Raw genomic sequence first — 14,841 nt, 5'->3', positions numbered from 1 at the left:
CTGAGCCTGCCTCCGAAATGGCAGAGACAGGCACTAGTCTGACCTAGCCGGGCAATTCCTAAGGAGGGCGAGAAGGGGCAGCCCAGTCCGGGGTGATGGAGGAAGAAACTCCTGGGAGAGGCAGAGCCCAGTCCCATTGCTGAAGCCAGGGGTGCACCGTGCTCTAAGCTCGCTGACCCAGCGTGGAGCTGGGCCTCTCTCCATCACCAGGCCCCACGGCTCGTGCCACCCGGGCTCAGCCCGTACCTGCGCATCTCTTGCAGATGACGACACAAAGGTTGACGGAGGCCCAGTCGGGTTGGGGCGACCCGCAGTCGGCGCAGAACCGGTTTGCCTCCACCGACCAGATCTTCTCCGCTACCTCCGAGTTGGAGAGGGCCTCGGCGATGGACTGCTGCATGGCCTCCACCCACTCGTCCTTCTCCTGGTCCGAGTCTGCCGAGAAGCTGAAAGACACCAGAGAGCCGTGTGGGGGAACGGGGTGGCTGGGGGGAGACACGCGCTGTACGGCAGGGGAGGGACCAACACCCGTGAGGCACAGCACCTAGACCCCCCTCCTCACCTGAAAATCCTGTAAGGCGTCGTCAGATCAAATCCTCTTCTGTCCACGTCCTTCACGTTCCCCACATTCATCTCAATGTAGGTGATTCCGGTCCCCTGTCGATAATCCTGATGGGGCAAGAACAGCCAGGAAGGGGTTAAAGACCAACAGTACGGGACTCACAGGGTCATACCAGAGGCACCTCCGGCGTGTGGGAGTGAAGCAGGCAGGCGAGATGGGGGCAGTGCTCCAAGTCCAGCCCTATTGCACCCAGTGCTGGCAGTCCCAGGGTCGCTTTGGGGCCCTTGGGCCCCGGAGGCATGTCGTGGTAACTGGGCCCGCACGGATAGCCTAACCGGGAGCTCAACTGTGGCAAAGCGCATGAAAGTTTCTGAAGGGTCACAGTAACCTCTACCAACAAACGGCGATGAGAGCAGGTGCGAAAGGGAGACAGACCCAATGAGTCCACACAAGAAAGGCCTCTGGATAGAACTCAAGCACTGGGTTAAGATCACACCTGGCAAACAAGAGCAGCGTGGGACCGGAAATCGATGGATCAAACAAGAGCAGCGTGGGACCGGAAATCAATGGATCAAACAAGAACGGCGTGGGACCGGAAATCAATGGATCAAACAAGAACGGCGTGGGACCGGAAATCAATGGATCAAACAAGAACGGCGTGGGACCGGAAATCAATGGATCAAACAGGAACGGCGTGGGACCGGAAATCAATGGATCAAACAGGAACGGCGTGGGACCGGAAATCAATGGATCAAACAAGAGCAGCGTGGGACCGGAAATCAATGGATCAAACAAGAGCGGCGTGGGACCGGAAATCAATGGATCAAACAAGAGCGGCGTGGGACCGGAAATCGATGGATCAAACAAGAACGGCGTGGGACCGGAAATCGATGGATCAAACAAGAAGGGCGTGGGACCAGAAATCAATGGATCAAACAAGAAGGGCGTGGGACCGGAAATCGATGGATCAAACAAGAAGGGCGTGGGACCGGAAATCAATGGATCAAACAAGAGCGGCGTGGGACCGGAAATCAATGGATCAAACAGGAACGGCGTGGGACCGGAAATCAATGGATCAAACAAGAACGGCGTGGGACCGGAAATCAATGGATCAAACAAGAAGGGCGTGGGACCGGAAATCGATGGATCAAACAAGAAGGGCGTGGGACCGGAAATCGATGGATCAAACAAGAAGGGCGTGGGACCGGAAATCAATGGATCAAACAAGAGCGGCGTGGGACCGGAAATCAATGGATCAAACAAGAGCGGCGTGGGACCGGAAATCGATGGATCAAACAAGAGCAGCGTGGGACCGGAAATCGATGGATCAAACAAGAGCGGCGTGGGACCGGAAATCAATGGATCAAACAAGAGCGGCGTGGGACCGGAAATCGATGGATCAAACAAGAGCGGCGTGGGACCGGAAATCGATGGATCAAACAAGAGCGGCGTGGGACCGGAAATCGATGGATCAAACAAGAGCAGCGTGGGACCGGAAATCAATGGATCAAACAAGAGCGGCATGGGACCGGAAATCAATGGATCAAACTTGGTGTGTGGGAAACAAGGCCGAATCGGCGGACGGTATAATCCGGTGATGCGCCGTTCTGCCCATCACTCCCTTCTGGGGTTCTGAAAAGGAAAAGGGGTCTGGGGGCAAATTAGCAGCTGTCTGCCAAAGGCCACTGGAGTTAGTTTTACCATCATGGCTGCCACTCCCGCTGTCTCCTGGGACCCCAGGATCCATCACAACACCATTGGGCCACCTTTGTTGTTCTGATCCCAAGAGATGTCCTGACCACACTGGACCAAGAGAGGGACCAGCTGACATCACTATGTCCGCTGGCTCTGGCTGAATAGCAAACACTTCCTGGGATGTGAGACTTTGTAAAACACTCTCCGTCCCTGCCCCCTGTGCGTCCTTTTCCTTCCACCCCTTATTTCTTCTCTTTCCTATCCCTCTCCTTTTTAATGCTGTCTGATCAGAGCTGGGCTTAGCCAGCCAAGACTGTATTTTGCAACACAGCTGCAAGCCTGTGACCAGAATGAGGCAGATAAAAGCAATGCTGAACACAGCCCAACACTGGTACAAGTTTGCCAGGTGGGTGATAAGACCAAGACCATGTGCTGGGCCTGTGTCCTTCCAGCACTGAGGTTGCAAATGAGTCACCCCCTGAGACAGAAGCTGCATTTTCTCTCTTTGCTGCTCTTTTCCTCTCCCCTTTTGTGTGCACGTTTCTCTTATGTAGCCTTAGGAAACAGGACTGGACTTTAGCACCAGCAGTTCCAGCCCATCTCAGCTGACTTTGTCTCTTTTCCCCCACAAGGACCATCTCAAAAGGAGGTTTTCCTTATAGAAACTTTTTGCAGCTCAAGGGCCAGGGAACAATGCTGTGGTTAAAAGACAAGCTCGTTCATATTTTGCATTTCAAATGCTTTAACTGTTTGTTCTTCTCTTCTGTATCTTGAATTAAAGGATACAAAGGATTTTTAATGGTATCTGCCATAGAACTAAAGTCCTTGAGAGATGTCCAATCTCTGGCTTCCAGAGTATGCACATCAGGTCTCAACTTTGCTGAGTCGGACCTATGGGCTGCATGGAGGTTTCCCATATACCGAAAGCGGTGCTCTACGGCCAGCTGAGCATGGGAACCTGCCCTAAGGATTGACCCATCCTCAGATATAAAGACACCTTGAAGGCCAACCTCAAGCATGCAAGATGAATATGAGTGAACAGTTGCAAGAAAGCAAACATCATGCTGGGATGTATTAGCAGCAAAGACACGAGAAGCAATTCTTCCTCTGATTAGGCCTCAACTGGAGAATTGTGTCCAGTTCTGGGCACCACATTCAGGAAAGATGTGGACAAACTGGAGAAAGTTCAGAGGAGAGCAATAAAAATGATGAAAGGTCTAGAAAACATGACCTATGAGGGATGATTGAAAAAACTGGGTTTGTTTACTGTGGAGAAGAGAAGACTGAGAGGGGACATGATAACAGTTTTCAGATACATAAAAGGTTGTTACAAGGAGGAGAGAGAAAAAGTTTTCTCCTTAACCTCTGAGGATAGGACAAGAAGCAATGGGCTTAAATTGCAGCAAGGGAGGTTTAGGTTGGACGTTAGGAAAAACTTCCTAACTGTCAGGGTGGTTAAGCACTGGAATAAATTGCCTAGGGAGGTTGTGGAATCTCCATCACTGGAGATTTTTAAGAGCAGGTTGGACAAACACCTGTCAGGGATGGTCTAGATAATACTTAGCCCTGCCTCAGTGGAGGGGACTGGCCTAGACGACCTCTTGAGGTCCCTTCCAGTCCTATGACTCTAAGACAGACGTTAAAACCTGGGAACTCGGTGCACTGGACAGACCCAGAAGGCAAGGTCTGTGCCATGAAGCTGTGTCCCCTTTTCAGGAGCGGCATGCGAGGTCTTTGTAAGAGAAGAGACAGTGCCAGGGCTTAAAGAGACCACAGCCTGCAGAGTTCCTTCAAGACATGTTGGAGACAAGTCTCCTCTCCTGGTGAGACAGAGCGGAGGGAAGCAGGGCTAGAGCACACCAGGGGGCACCACAAATGGCCACTTCGCACTCCCACCTCCAGCGCAATTCACACCTGGGTCCTGCGCCCCTCTGTTACCTGGCAGCTCTGTGTTCTTGGGGAACCAGGGTGCAGTACCCAGCCTGACTCATGAAAGACCTTCCTGCCCCCCAGCCTCTGCTTGAACCAAATCCGCATCAGAAGACAGACTTACAAAAAGCAATGAAAAGGCCGTGGGAGACCCACCTAAACCCCTGGGATAAGGAGGACAGGATTAAGGAAACTCTCCTAGCCTCATTTGCATCGAAGATGGGACAGGGAGGCATCTCCATTAACCTACAGAATGGAGAACAGAGATTCCAAGGCAAGAACCGCACAGAATTCTGGGACCAGAAAAGCCGGGAAGCACTGCATGATGGGGGATCTCTGCTCCAGATGTTAATGAACCCACGCCTGCACACACCCAGCTCAGTACTTATCAGACCAATTCTAGGAATAAATCCTTTATCGGTATTCAAAATAGTGAAGCTCCTTAATTGCATTGTGAGCTCCCTCCAAGGAACACTGCCCATAGCCAGGAATGATCAGCTCCCATGTCTAGCCTGAACAAAACAACTTTGGTATATTCCCTTGTTTACCCATAAACAAATCTAGTGTTCTCCCTTGAACCACTGTTGTTTCCCTACAAAACCCCCTACCCATGCTCAAGTAAGTGTTCTGATGCCTGGATCCAAAATCTGTAGCATTTCCATTGGGACTTCATCTTCTCCTGACTGATCGTGCTGGGGGCTCTGCCTGTCTCCAGCACTCCGGACCCTCAGCTACCATCACCACCTGGGGACTTCAATCGATTCAAACTTTACGGAGTGGTGAGAACCCAGCTCTCTCTCTCTCTCTAGGTGTAGCCTTCTGACCCTGACTGGTGTCATCAGATATAGTTTTCTAAACCTGACTTTTATAATCAAATATAAGTTAGATTTAATATTATAACGGCTTTTTTGTTTGCTCCCCTATGGTTATTACCAGCAATAAACAACTTTCATGGTTAAGCTGGTTGCTTCTCTCTCTCTCTCCCTCCCCCGCCCCGCTGTGGGTGTTTTTTGGTTTCCTCATTCACTCTGCAGCAACGCTCCTCGTAGCCTAAGCTAAAAGATCCCTGCAGCGCCCAAAAATCCTATGGGGTTTGCTCATCCAGTGGGTCACTACCAGAACAATTGTAACACGGAAGTGGGGATAGGGACGTGCTGAACCTGGGGCATATGGGGGTGGCAGCTTGGAAGTGCTCCTCGACCCAGCAGGCTGAGTCCAGGGACATATAAGGGGTCAGCTTGGGAGAGCTGATGAACCCGGTCCTCTCAGACTTGGGTGGGTGTGTGTGAGTGTGAGTGTGAGAGAGATATAGAGATAGATATATTCTGGGGCTGGAAGAACCCAGCCCTGGGGAACCTAGGTCCTGCAGGAGAGCTCCACTGGGAGGGACTTGCAGCAGGGAGAAGTAGAGCTCCGTATGAGGACACGAGTGACATAAGCAGTAACCTGATACAATTACAGAACACCCCCCCACCAGAAGAGTAACCCTAATAAATGAGCGTACCCCAAAGTAACCAGCAAAGCTGGTAACACCTCTCTGCCCTGTGGGACTAAAGTCCTGATCTGATCCCCACTTCCCAACACCTCCTTGGAGGACGGCTGGGACTACGGGGGTCAAAGGGCTGGACCGGAGAGCCGGGTTCATTTCCTGCTCTGCCCTGACTCCCTGCGGGACCTCGGGCACATCCCTTCATCCACCCGGTGCCTCCACTGCTCATGTGTAAAATGAGCCGTCCGACCCCCACGCTTCGCCTGCCTTGTCCAGTTCGAGCGTGTAGCGTTCGAGCCTGTGAATGTGCAGCTCCCGGCACAATGGGGACACAGGGTCAGGCGCTAGCTGCTACCGCTCCTATGGCTCATAATAACCTTGCTCACAAACTCTCTTGGCGGCCCCAGGGAAAGACCAAGGGGAAGGACCCAGAGGGAGCGGACGCAGGGGAGGAGGGTGGGAGCAGGCAAGGAGCGAAGTGGGGATGGCATGAAGGAAGAGGGGGAAAGAGGGAGAGGGAGGAGAAAGAAGGGCGTGAGAAGCTTTTCAAGCTGGGCTGTGACCCCAGCCCCCCGTACCTTGGCAGGGGTCTGAGCTGTTGTATTTCAATAGGGCCCTTTCCCCACCCCTGGAAGGAGACAGCCTCCACGGATACAGACCTCGGCGTTCTTGTACAGGAAAACCTTATCTCCAGCCACCACCACGTACAGCTTGTTCTTAAAGCCCCGCAGCTCCAGCAGCCCGCACTTGTCCACCGAGTCCAAGGTGCCGGTGGCCAGCTGGAACAGGGATATCCTGTTCAAGCCCTTGAACTTCCGCTCGTCCACCATCTGCTGGAGGGTCCTCATCCACTCGTTACGATCCGCTGCAGGGCAGACAAGGCTCGGGGTCAGCTGGGAGCCAGGCCTGCCATCAGGCCCGAGGATGGGCTCCAAAGCTGGTGCGTAGGTTATGGCAGGCCCCCTCCCACTCACTGTGGACACATGCAGGAGCACCGGGGGGCAAGATCATGGATTTCCAGCTTGGCCCTTTGCTCTGCAGAGCAGCAAGGGCTGGCCGCGTAGAGAGGCAGCGTCCTCGATCCACCGGGCAGGGAGTGCACCTCCAGCGCCCCCTGCTGCTCAGGGACAGAAGCCTTATTAATGGGCTCCAGTGCTCAGCAGGCAGTTGCCCCCCGGCTCTTCTGAGGAGCCAGGGGGAAGGAAAGAGCAGGAAATTCGGTCACTGCCCCCGAAGCTCTTAGCTGCTTTGGATGTTGGTCTGGACCACGAGTGACTTGCTGGAAGAAGACGGAGCCAAAGCTCAGCTAAAAAGGGCGAAGGGGTGGGGAGGGCCTGGTGTCATCCTCGGAGTCTGATCATCAGGAGGGAGAGGGATTACTGAGGGGGAGAGCGGAGGGGTCAGTGGGCAATAACCAGGAGCAATGGGACCGGAGTGAGTAAAGGGAAATGACAGCTGACTCCTGGGAACTCTCTCCTGCCAGGCGGGAGAAACAGGAGCAGCTGCTTCCCTATTCTCTGCTTCCTTCTCCCCACCCTACATGTGCCACCCCTGGAGAAACCCACGCCAGGAGCAACACTGCGGGGCTCCCCACACTCACCATCACTCTCAGCCCGGAAGGCGAAGGTCCTGTTGTTAGTGATCACCTCGAATTTCTGGTCCCCGATGCTGGCCACGCGGGCTATTGAGGTCACCGGAATGAAGCGCTTGGAGTACGTGTCCTGCAGCAGAGAATCACACGGGTCACAACCACACCCCCAGAGACGCAGCGGGAGGGTAACAGACCCAAGGAAACACCTATGTGCTAGCACAACCTGAGACTGAGAGCCCCATCACTGTCAGGACATGCCAACATCAGCCCTACCCATAGCCAGGAGACACCCCACAACACCGTTACTCGAGCGGAGGGGTCAGCCCCATGCCTGGATCCAAAATCTGTAGCATTTCCATTGGGACTTCATCTTCTCCTGACTGGTCGTGCTGGGGGCTCTGCCTGTCTCCAGCACTCCGGACCCTCAGCTACCATCACCACCTGGGGACCTCAATCGATTCAAACTTTACGGAGTGGTGAGAAGCCAGCTCTCTCTCTCTCTCTAGGTGTAGCCTTCTGACCCTGACTGGTGTCATCGGATATAGTTAAACTCAGTCCCTCCTGGACACGGTATTCTTACCCCACTCCCTGCACTAAAGCAGTGCCCAGCATTCCTGTGTGCTGTTAAACTCCGACTGCCTTCCACCCCAGAGGTGGCTGCATTCCACACCAACTCTGGCCGTAAGTGGAATCTTCCAGGACTACAAGCAGATGAGAACGCCTTGTCTGACAGGCTGCGCCAATCCTGGGCTGACTCAGAGACAAGAACGCCATGGCCTGCCGTGCCGGTGCTACTCTTTACACCACCCTGGTTCTTCCACCTTCTGACCAGGCCAGACGCTGCTTAGCTTAGGAGCCCTAGTTCACGGCCCAGCTGGGGGATGCAAGTTATCATCACTCTGCACCGGTTTCTAGAAAGCAGAGGGGAACCTGAACCAGAAGAGCACGTCCCCATCCCTGGGGGAAGTTCCCAACAGGGCGGCGAGCTATATCTCCACGTCGTGCCTTGGTACTAGCAATATTCAGAGCCCAGGGGCCCAGCTCCACCCGTATTTGGGGCTGGGTGTGTTCCCCCGGCCCACCTGCCGCCCCCCCTGCGCCTCCTACGAGTGTCCCCCGGCCCCCACTTGCTGCCCCCACGCACCTCCCCGGCCCCATCCCTGGCTGCCTCTTCCCTGCAGCAACTGCTGCCGCGGGGTCCTAGTGCCCCCATCTCCCCTGCCAGGGCAGACTGACTCTGAGCCGGCCCTTCCACCTCAGACCCTTCCCTTTTCCGGCGGGACCCTCCACCAGCACAGGGGGCCTCCCCGCCCGCAGTCACCGCTCCTGCCCCATGCTAGGCAAGGAGGCAGCCCCATCCCTCGCCCCCAGTGAGGCTACAGCGAGGGGCGGCAGGAGGCGCACGGAGCTCCACCCGGCACCCACCCCGGGGGAGGCAAGGCCGATTCCTGGACCTGAGAGGGGTTCTAGGAGCAAGTGCAGTGACAGCGGTGGGGGTGAGTGTGCTGCTGGGGGGGCGGGAAAGGGGGGCTCCTCCCCCAGATCTCATTGCTCCCAGCAGGGAAAGGGCTGGGGAGAGTCCTCCTCTCTGGCTCCTGTCCCGGAGCAGCCTGCCTGCACCCCAAACTCATCCCCAGCCCTGCCCCACCCCAGAGCTCACACCCCCCACCAGAGCTTTCACCCCAAAACTGCATTCTCAACCCTCTACCCTAGCCCAGAGCCCCTCCAACACCCCAAACACCTTATCCCCAGTCCCAGCCAGAGCCCTCATCCCCCTGCACTCCAACCCTCTGCCCCAGCCCTGAGCCCCCTCCAACACCACAAACCTTTCATCTCCAGCCCCAGCCAGATCCCTCATCCCCCCACACCTAACCCTCTGCCAGAGCCCTGAGCCCTTCCAGCACCCCAAACACCTTATCCCTAGTCCCAGTCAGAGCCCTCATCCCCCTGCACTCCAAGCCTCTGCCCCAGCCCTGAGCCTAACACCCCAAACCCCCCAGCCCCAGACAGAGCCCTCACCCCCCACATTCCTACTCTCACCCTGAGCCCCTCCCAGACCCCAAAGCCCTTATCTGCAGCCGCACCCCACAGCCCTCACCCCATACTCCTCACCCTGCACCTCCTCCCTGCACCTCCTCCCTCCACACCCCCTCCCATCCCCAAACTCCCTCCCAGAGCCTGCACCCTGCACCCCAATCCCCTGCCCCAGCCTAGGGCCTGCACCCCAGACCTCCTTCCCCATGCAAACTCCCTCCCAGAGCCTTGGGCAGGTGGGGGGCAGAGTTTGGGCTGAGGCGGGTTCTGGTCACCACCAAAAATTATACAAACCTGCCGCCCCTGGTTCCACACCACACGTCAGTCCCACCCTGGATGGCAGATTTCAAAGACAAGCGATCGAGATTAGGTACTTACACAGCCCCACGACTGCAGTATCTGAGCACCGCACGACCTTTAATGCATCTCTCCTCCACACAGCAGGGAGGGGCTGGTATTCCCGTTGTACAAATGAGGAACTGCCCAGAAAGGCTAAGTGACTAGCTCAAGGTCACACAGAAAGTCTGTGACAGAGCGGGGCATTGCACTCACCTTTTCACCGTCAAAATATCGGAGGTAGTCGGCGTCTAGCTTCACCCAGCGCTTCTGGTAGATATATGAGCTGTAAGGGGATGGAAAAGGCTAGTTAGCCTGGCGAGCCAGCAGTGCCAGCGGGAATGCAGGGGCTCCTGACTGCTCCCTTAGTGAGCCAAGCTCAAGGAGGTAAGAGGATGCACGCTTTATAAACTCGCACTGGGGTATTTTTGCTTCTGAGCTAATCTGCCCCAAAGGACTTGCAACGTAACCAGATGGACGGCATAGGAAGGGCAGGCCAGATGGACACAGGGCAATGGATACACATTTTATAGACATATAGACATGCTTTTCCTGCTTGATAGTATAGGACCCTGCCCACCTGCCCCTCCGCCTAGCTGTTTAAATGCAGGCCGGCATCTCGCAAGCATCGGGGCATACTGGAGAAGGGGTATGCAGGAGGACAGAGCAGCAGTCATGTGGATCAGTTCCGGGGTGGGGAGGCGTCCCCCATATGAGAAGGTTCATGGGGGGAGCAGACACGCACCCTGGATTGTCTCTTTAGGGCAGTGATACTCAGACTGAGGCTCGGGAGCTGCAAGCAGCTCTTCAATGTGTCTTCCATGCACTGGGGACCCATGCCCCCCCCCCTTTTTTCCCATATGTGCTGTGGGAAAGACATGATCATAGAGGCCACACGTGGGCGGGGCACATGGGATCACGTTCTGGCCAGCAGCAGCCTTTCGGCACCGTGTGGGTGGAGGGGGGAAGGGATGACCTGGCCCATCAGAGCTCATCTCTTCTCCTGCCATGGTTGGAAGCAGCTCCAATCCCTTCCTGCCTGCACAGCACCTCCAGGCAGCTAAAGCCTCAAGGCCGCTGCTGGCCACTGACATAACCCAGCCGCCTCCTGTCGCCCCCCCGGCTGCAGAGCAGGCAGGAAGGGCTTAAGCGCTAAGGAAGCATTGTGCACCAGGGCCCCAGGGAACCTGAGGGCAGGGACTTCAGCAGCTGGCCAGAGGCGGCTCAGCGGGAGAGGGTACCCCCTGCAGGAGGAGCAGCCCTGCACGTGGCGGCTGCCTTGGGCACAAGCCTACGGGATGGAGCAGCCTCGCACCCGCTGGGGCCGGGACCCGGGCCGAGCAGGGGGGTGAAAAGGGTGCTGCTGAGGAAATTCCGGGCTGGAAATCCCCTCCACCCCGCAGCAATGTTTAGAACTAAAATGCTCTTATTTTTTTCGTTCGTCCGTACCGTGATTATATCTTCAACACTAGAATGTGGGGACAGCTGTACTCTGCGGGATGTTGACAAATTATTTTAATTTCTCTGCCACTTCGGCCTTGCCGCCCCCCCTCCACCCACCCACCCGCCCACTTCTACAAAGGTTCCGGGGCCCTGGCTCCTGCAGTTCTTTGCAGCACCTGATATTAGAACATGGCCTGATTGAGTTATTAACCAATCCACGTTATTAACCAATCAGGATGCGTTTCCTGTGTCATTAGCCCAGGGTAGTTGATAAGATAATACTTGGCCAGTCATCTTGCTGTGAGAATAACACATAGAGATATAGACACGAAATATTTCCCGTCTTACTGTTTAAATCCAACTATATAGTACGAGAGTAAATGAATTCACAGGACTGTTTTGGGTAACGCTGATCGCTAATTTGGCTCCTGAACCACTGAGCTCTGAGTATCCCTGCTCTCCCCATTCCCCGGTTTCCCTCTTACTGCCTTTGCGCAGCCAGTGCTCCGCACTGGCCCAGCCCTCTCCACTGGCCCAGCCCTGCCAAGAGTTATCTGTGCAGCCTCCGTGTCACATGGACAATGAGAACTCCCCTCTCCCGTTCCTGAACCTGCCTTGGCACGGAGCAGCCAGCAAGTTCACCCTCAACGTGGTGCCGTAGCTCCCAGTTGGCGACGCCAGGCCCCATAATCCCACACACGTACATCATAAAAGCCGCTAACCCCACCATATACGATCAGCTGTGCAGGCTTTTAAATGCTGGGCTGCGCTTTGCGCCTGCGAGGCTGTCCACTCACTCTCTGTATCACAGGCCATATGGGCAGGGATTCCCGGCGGGTCAGTTTCGCTGTCTCTTTCTGCTCAGTTTCACGGACCAGCTCTCTGTGCAATCACAACTGGTTTCTCAGGAATAATTTACAGGAAGATTGATATGTGTAGGGTGCATAAGCCACCCGTAAAAGAGACTTGCCATAAGGCAGGGGCCTAAGCTCTGTGGGCTCAGAGAAGACAGAGTAACAGGAGATAACAGGCTGCCACAACAGTTCCACCCCAAGCAGGAGACCTTTGAACAAGAAGATTTATTGGGGGAGCGGGGGTGGCTAATAAATCAACCTTCCCTTGAAAGCCAAACATACAGGGATCTCTCCCTGCGTCCCACACACAGCAGAGCCTGTATACAGCCCTGCACGGACTCCATTGAAATTCCTCCCATGACATCATCCTTGAACCACCACTGTCCCCCAGTCTCTCCAGACTTCAGCATGTGTAAGCTGCCATGGCCCGAGCCCTGAAACATACAGCACCCGCACCCTCCCCGTCCTCCGACTGCTCCAACAGTTCCCCACTCGGTTCAGGGTCCAGGCTGAAATCACACTGCCTGGGTGAGATTCCCTACACTCCGTTGCCCCTTTGGGTCACTCAGGTGGTGCAAAGGGGCAGGACAGCGGCCACATCTGGCCAGCTGAGACTCTCCCCAACACAGGGACATTCTCAATGGACACAGAGCCAGTGTAGCCCTAGCCGGGCCCTACAATACACTCAGTCTTGCCCCAGGGTGGGGCAGCATACTGGGGTTGGGAATGGGACAAAAGACTTGGCAATCTATTCTCAGCTGTAGTCAGTCCCTTGGAGAGCTGGCACAAGTTAGAGCAACCCCAGGGCTTCTCTCACCGGCTCCAGGGCTGGGGTCAGTGCACATGCTCCATGAGAATCAGGGAGCCAGGACTAACCGTCCCCTCTGGGCATTGTCGGTTACGGGCTTTCGTGTACCTTCCTATGAAACAGCTGGTGCCATCAGAAGCAGGACACTGGCTAGACAGACCATGCGCTGAATCAACATGGCAGCTGCTGGGTTCCCACTGCTCTGTCAAGCCAGTAAAATATTTACCTCATGGGATCTGATCTCACAATAGCTATGGCTAGATTAATCATTAATATGGAAACGCACTCTCTCTCTCTCTCCCCCCACCACACACACACACACACACACACACACGCACAAAACTTCCTCCTCCTCAGGAAAAATCCAGAGTCCCAAGACACACACCCCAGCCTAGTTACTAGGGCCTCGTCTACTCTAAAACATTATATCTACATTGCTCAAGGCTGTGAAAAATCTACACACCTGAGCAGTGGTGTTAAACTGACCTCAGTCCCTGTATAAACAGCCCTAGGTTAATGAGGAAATTCTTCTGTCACCTAGTTACTGCCTCTTGGGGAGATGGACTACCTACGCCTGTTGGCAGCCCAGCTCTGGCTATGCAGCTGCCCTGCCGTGGCATTTCAAGTGCAGATAAGCCCTCAGCCAAGCAAACACAACAGAAAGTCTGCCAATGTCCTGTGACTGCAGTCCTATGTTAACAAGCCACTTCACCTTGAATGGTCCCTGAGAACAGGGGTGCTCAACCTTCCCAGACTACTGCCCCCCTTTCAGGAGTCTGATTTGTCCTGCGTACCCCCAAGTTTCGCCTCACTTGAAAAATGACTTGCTTATCAAATCAGACATAAAATCAGAGTCACAGCACACTGGTACTGCAAAGTTGGTGACTTTCTCATCATATAATTATAAAATAAACCAAATGGAATATAAATATTGTACTGACATTTCAGTGTACAGTCTACAGAGCAGCATAAACAAGTCATGGTATGAAATTTTAGTTTGTAGTGACTTCACTGGTGCTTTTGATGTCGCCTGTTGTAACACCAGGCGAATATCTAGATGAGTTGATGCACCCCCTGGAAGATCTCTGCGTATCCCCAGGGGTACGCGTACCCCTGGTTGAGAACCACGGCCTTAGAATATGTGTTAACTTCTTATGTTAAGCAACCTATCCCACCTTGTATGTAGCTGACACCCCGAGTTCCCTTCCCAGACCCGAAGAAGAGCTCTGTGTAGCTCGAAAGCTCGTCCCTCTCACCAAGACAAGTTGGTCCAGTAAAAGACATCACCTCACCCACCTTGTCTTGCTAAAATCCCGGGACCGACACAGCTACAACACTGCAAACAACAAAAAACCCTCCCTCGCCCATGGAGAATCTTCTAAGGCCATGTCTACACTGCCACTTCTGTCGGCAAAACTTACGTTGCCCAGGGGTGTGAAGAAACCACACCCCTGAGCGACATAAATTTCACTGGCATAACTGCGAGTGTGCCCAGCGCTATGTCAGCCGGAGAGCTTCTCCTGACGACAAACAACCACTGCCCATTGAGCTGGTTTTATTATGTTGACAGGAGCGCTCTCTCCCATCAGCACAGAGCGGCTACACGAGCGATCTGACAGTAGCCCAGCTGCGTCGGTACATCTTCTCCACCGTAAGCTTGCTAGTATAGACATGCCCTAATTTAGGAGCATGGGCCCTTTAAGACTAGCCCAGAGGCTGCTCCCCTCCCCTGGGTGACCAGGTGATTTACAGGAGCAGTGTGATTTCCCGGTTCCCGTTAATATGCAAGCCAACCGAGGCATCGCTGTTGGGTAACAGGGAGGAAGTGCAATCCGCCAGCCATTTGTGAAAGCTCAGCAGTCTCTGTCTGCCTGGAGTCCAATAGGGAAACACCAGCATCTCCACGGCAGAGATTAAATCAAAGCCCTCAGCCGAGTGAGGAGGAAATGGATTAAGCAAAACAACTGTAGCCCAGGGCATAGGCTTTGTCCAAACAAGCCAGGGCTCGAGTGGCAACTTGCCCTCAGGGCTGCACTTAGTTCGTCTCTGGGCACAGGCTGCAGCTGCCTTCCTCTTGAACGCTGCCACTTGCTCAGACTG

The 14,841-nt window shown here is 54.7% G+C and overlaps 1 protein-coding gene across 3 annotated transcripts in view; it reads right to left on the bottom strand.

Annotated features, from left to right (window-relative positions):
* Positions 1-14,841, bottom strand: part of ARAP1 (ArfGAP with RhoGAP domain, ankyrin repeat and PH domain 1) — a 228,506-nt gene that overhangs the window by 55,991 nt on the left and 157,674 nt on the right. For all 3 annotated transcript variants that reach the window (XM_084630993.1, XM_084630992.1, XM_084630994.1), the window contains 5 exons: positions 9,853-9,922; positions 7,276-7,396; positions 6,335-6,540; positions 563-669; positions 247-446 (listed from right to left, as the gene is read on the bottom strand). In XM_084630993.1, the coding sequence (XP_084487119.1) occupies positions 247-446; positions 563-669; positions 6,335-6,540; positions 7,276-7,396; positions 9,853-9,922 (704 nt within the window). The remainder of the gene's footprint in view (positions 1-246; positions 447-562; positions 670-6,334; positions 6,541-7,275; positions 7,397-9,852; positions 9,923-14,841) is intronic.

The sequence above is a fragment of the Lepidochelys olivacea genome, assembly GCF_965140295.1.
Source record: "Lepidochelys olivacea isolate rLepOli2 genome assembly, chromosome: 1".
NCBI classification, from domain to species: Eukaryota; Metazoa; Chordata; order Testudines; family Cheloniidae; genus Lepidochelys; species Lepidochelys olivacea.
The sequence above is the reverse complement of the archived record's forward strand: the minus strand, read 5'-3'. Positions and strand labels throughout refer to the sequence as shown.